At 62.7% G+C, this 4,668-nt stretch overlaps 1 protein-coding gene across 1 annotated transcript; it reads left to right on the forward strand.

Moving 5' to 3' along the window:
• Positions 1–590: 590 nt before the first annotated feature.
• Positions 591–4,668, forward strand: UNCX (UNC homeobox; the record flags this gene model as incomplete). Its single annotated transcript, XM_042037561.1, has 3 exons — positions 591–910; positions 2,031–2,206; positions 3,835–4,668. Coding segments are annotated over exons 1-3 (1,260 nt in total), but the record flags the coding sequence as incomplete, so codon positions are not given.

Genomic DNA, 4,668 nt, shown 5'->3' on the forward strand with positions numbered 1-4,668 from the left:
GGATCAGTCTATTTGCCGCTCAATGTCTCTCTGTAATTGGAGCAACATCACTTTAAAGGTTCAGAGAGTAGAGCATTTCTGGTGAAAAATCCCCACAACACGCTGGTGAATGTTTTAAAGGGAAATCTATTAGTGATTTGGCGAGGGGAGGGGACAAGGGGGAAGAGGGTGGGTTGGAGGGGTGGGGGGGAGGCTGTGTGTGTGTAACTCCGACTGTTTAGTATTTAACCGGGTATCAGGCAGATCCGCGCGTTCCCCTCCGCCCCCCTCCCCGCCGCACCCCCCTGCCCGCCCGGCCCCCGCCGCCCTCCTCGGGCTGGAGTTCGTATCAAAGCCCCCCTCGTTGTGTTGTGACAGCTCTGATATTGTTTATTGAGGCTGGATGTCAGGTATAATTAGCAATCGATATGGAAAACGTTTGCTCCCCACACTGGCACGTCTCTGACGTCAGGACCGATTAACGTTTCTTATTGGTCCCAAATTCCCCCAGCCTGAGCTAATTATTGGGAGCCTGATGTTGATAAAGTTAAAGCGCCCGGCGCCCTGCAGCATGAGCCCCTCGCCGCGCCGCCTCCTCCGCCAGCAGCACCCCCGGCCCCAGCCGCCCTGCCGCCAGCGCCCCCAGCCCCGCCGGCCCCCCCCCGCCCTAGAGCCGCCCCCATGATGGACAGCCGCATCCTGGAGCATCCTCATGCCCAGTTCGGGGGGATGGTGGGTTTCCCTTACCCGCTCGGGCACCACCACGTCTACGAGCTGGCCGGGCACCAGCTGCAGTCGGCGGCCGCCTCCGTGCCCTTCTCCATCGATGGATTACTGAGCGGCTCCTGCGCCGCCTCTGTGGTCAACCCGGCGCCGCTCATCCCCTCCGGCTGCGGGGTGAGCGGGGACAGCCAGCCCTTCAAGCTCGCAGGTAGGAGCGGCCCCGTGTCGCGTGTGTCCCCCCGGTCCCCCCACCCCGCGCCCCGACCGTCGCTCCCCGCCCGGAGCGTGTCAGCGCGGAGGAAGAAAAGCACCGCACCCTCGTAGCCCCGCTATCCTTACCTACGAATTTGGGGTGTCTCGGGGGGGGAGGGTAGGCGGCTGTGCTGGCCCCCCGAGGGGCCGGACGGCCCCAGTCCGAGTGCCGGGAGCATTCCCCGTTCCCACCGGACCTGGGCCACGCGTGTGCCCTGAACAATAGCGGGCCCGGCCCGGTGCCTTCCCCCAAAGTTCATCGTGTGGCAGCTCGGATCATACCATTAAAAGATAATAATAAAATTAATAACGGGGAATCGATGCAGTTGGGGAAATAAAGAGCGGTAATAATTATTTTTTATACGATTTAACCAAAAGGAAGAGCTCTCCCTCCTTCCCTCCCCATCGGCCTGTGGCACCGCTATTGTTCAGCTATTAAAACGTTCTGCCGCCCCAACATCCTTCTTGTTAATCCTGGAGCTGCCCCACACTGCACCTCAACTAAATACAAAATACTGTTATTATTATTATTTTTCTTAATTTCCACACCTGGCGGAAAACGTTAGGGGAGGTGCAGCCAGGGCTGAAAATCGCCAGCCTGGAGCTGTACGTACTCGGAGAGGCTGCGAACATCCCAGCTCCACGCCCGCCCGTGCTCGGGGGGTCTGCGGGAGGCCCAGGGGCCGCCCTGCGCTCGGGGTCCCGCGTGGAACGGGGCCGTGAGCTGTGACCCACGCAGGTGCTCCGGAGGGGCTGGGGAAGGGAAAGAGGGGGGGACTTTTAATTTTTTTAATGAAACCTTTGGTGGTTGGAGCAAATATTGGAACTTCTCTCTCTCTCTCTGCCAGCTGAGTGCCTGTGGAGAGCTTCCTTCAGGAATAAATGTTCTGTAAAGTACATTTTCGGAGGAGGCGAGGGCAGATCGGGTTCCTCCCCATTTTTAGCGCAGGTGTGTGAATAATCCCGCTCTTTTACCAACGCTACCGAGCACAAAAGTTAAAAGGCTCCTGTGAATGGCAGGGAGGGGGGGAGAAGGCCTGTCTCCCAGGGACCTGAGGGTATTTCTGCTTTTTCAGACTCGGGTGACCCGGACAAGGAAAGTCCTGGCTGTAAAAGAAGACGAACCCGCACCAATTTTACTGGCTGGCAGCTCGAGGAGCTGGAAAAGGCGTTTAATGAGAGTCATTACCCGGACGTGTTTATGCGAGAGGCTCTGGCTCTCAGGCTAGACTTGGTGGAGTCCAGAGTGCAGGTAAAAAACGTGTCCCCCCCTCTTCTCCCCCCACTCCCCTCCGCCCTCTCCATGCGCCGAGCAGTCCCCGGGGAGGCCCCTCGGACCCGCATCCCCGCTCCGGGACGGGCCCTGTGCGCTTGGGCCGCAGCCCCGCGCCTCCCGGCCCTTTTGTTCCCTGTCTTGCACTGCTGCTTGCTGGTGTATTTTATTATTATTACTACCCTAATTTTTTTAACCTTGCAAAACGAGAAGAGTGGCAACCCAGCCTGGTTTCCCTTAACATTTTTTAGTGTGCTTTTCCACTGTAAACATTTTTCTTAAATGAGTCAAGGGCGAGAAAATTAGCATGCAAATATGAGGCTTAATCACGGGCCAGGGTATGCTGGAGAATGTCAATAAAGCTCGTAGGTGCATCGAGAGCGAGTGGAACTTGTAAAACTTAATTTTAACGAGCTGCTCAGGCCCTTGGCGGTGCGGGATGGGGAAGCATCGATCTGCTTCAATGGATCTTCCAAAAAATAAATGGGAAGTGGATGGGGGGGATGCGGGGTGGCTGTTGGATCGCGGGATGCTGGTTTGTGCCGCGGTGGCTGCGAGCGGGCGGCGAGGCCGAGCTGCGGCCCCGCATTTTGCCGGGACCCGCGGCCGTGCGGGGGCGGCTTCGCGTGGGCTGAGTGTGCGGGGAATGCGTCCTTAAATCCACCCCGGGAGCCGGGGACGGTCCCCCCGGGATGAGGCAGCGCCGTTGTCCGCGGTTCCTCCGTAGGCTTCGCTTCACGGTGTCCTTCCAGCCGCTTTCCCTCCCGCGCCGGCTCCCAGAGCCGCCTCTCGCCGTGCTCGGGGAGCCTGCGGAGCCCGGCCGGGGGCAGGAGCCCGGATCGGGCACCGGTATTCCCGCGGTGCTTCCGAGCTGGGGTCGTGGTCCGGCCGGGACAGGCGCTGCCAGCAGCCCCAAGGGGCCGCGGGGGCGAGGAGGGATGCGTGTGCCCGTGGGCTGCGGGGACATCGGGGACCTGCCAAGGCAGGCAGGAGCAGGGCCGGAGCAGAGAGGTTTTAATTTAATTTAATTTCTCTCCTATGAACTATCTATAACAAACCCAACCGAAGCCCATTTTGGGCTGATGCAACTCCTCTGCTCCGTCTCCCGGGAGGGGCAGGAGGTCCGAACTCCGCACGTCTGGGCGAGGCACCGTCCGTCGTGTCCCCCCCACACCCCCTCACCTCCAGCCGCTTATTGTGCTGTGTTTATCACATTTTGCGTGCTGCTGCGGGGAATCGGGCCAGCGATCGGTGCTTCTGTACCCTTCGGCCACGGGGAAGAACCGGGGGGCTGTGTAATCCCTGCCCCTCTCCGTGGCGCCGGTGCGGGCAGGGTGCAGCGTGTGTGTGCGTGAGTGTGCAACCCCCCCCCCTTGTCTTTTTATTTCCTACCCTGTTAAAGAAGTGTGGATATCTCTTCCTGCCCCCTCCCCTGCTCTCCGTCTCTCAGAGACCCGGTCCTGTGGATGGGGGCTGCCGGCACCTCGAAGGGGTGGACGAGGGAGGCCTGAGCTGCGCTTCTCCCCTCCGCCCCCCTCCCACCGCCCTGGCCACCGCGGGGGGCCGGTGCGCTGGGTGTTAATTGCTTCTCGTTGTTCGGTGTGTAGGTCTGGTTCCAAAACCGCCGGGCCAAATGGAGAAAGAAAGAGAACACGAAGAAGGGCCCGGGGCGGCCGGCTCACAACTCCCACCCCACGACGTGCAGCGGGGAGCCCATGGACCCCGAGGAGATCGCCCGGAAGGAGCTGGAGAAGATGGAGAAGAAGAAGAGAAAGCACGAGAAGAAGCTGCTCAAAAGCCAAAGCCGCCACCCGCACTCGCCCAGCGCCCTCTCCCTCCACAGCACGCCCAGCTCCGACAGCGACAGCGGCGGCGGGGGGGGCCTCTCGCCCGCCCCGCCTGAGGCCAAACCCCGCGGGCAGCCCCCGCCGCCCCATCCGCCGCTCCCCGCCGCCGCCGCCCCCTCCGAGCCGCCCCCCGGCACCTGCGACCAGACGGCCGAGCCCTTCTACCCCAGCCAAAGAAGCGGGAGCGGGCGGCTCCAGCGCCCGCCCGACAAGGACTGCGCGGCCGCCCCGTCGGGGGACGGTAGCGGGGGCGCGGGGAGGCCCCGCGGCGCCGGCAGCTTCCACAAGCTCAACCCGTTCAGCGTGGAGAGCCTTCTCTCCGACTCGCCCCCCCGCCGCAAGGCCGCCCCGGACTTCCCCAGCCTGCCACCCTGCGCCCCCCGCACCCTCATCGGCAAAGGACACTTCTTGCTCTACCCCATCACCCAGCCCCTGGGCTTCCTCGTCCCGCAGACCGCCCTCAAGGCCAGCCCGGGCCCCGAGGCCGGCCAGCCCCCCCGGGACTCCCCGCTGCCCGCTGCCAACCCCGGCCCGCCCGGCTGCGGCGCGGAGCCGGCGCCCGCGGGCGCTCAGCCCGGCCCCGGCTCCACGGAC

The sequence above is a fragment of the Corvus kubaryi genome, unplaced genomic scaffold (genome assembly GCF_017639235.1).
Source record: "Corvus kubaryi isolate FWS band 111438036 unplaced genomic scaffold, C.kubaryi_AGA036_p1.0 37387, whole genome shotgun sequence".
NCBI lineage: Eukaryota > Metazoa > Chordata > Aves > Passeriformes > Corvidae > Corvus > Corvus kubaryi.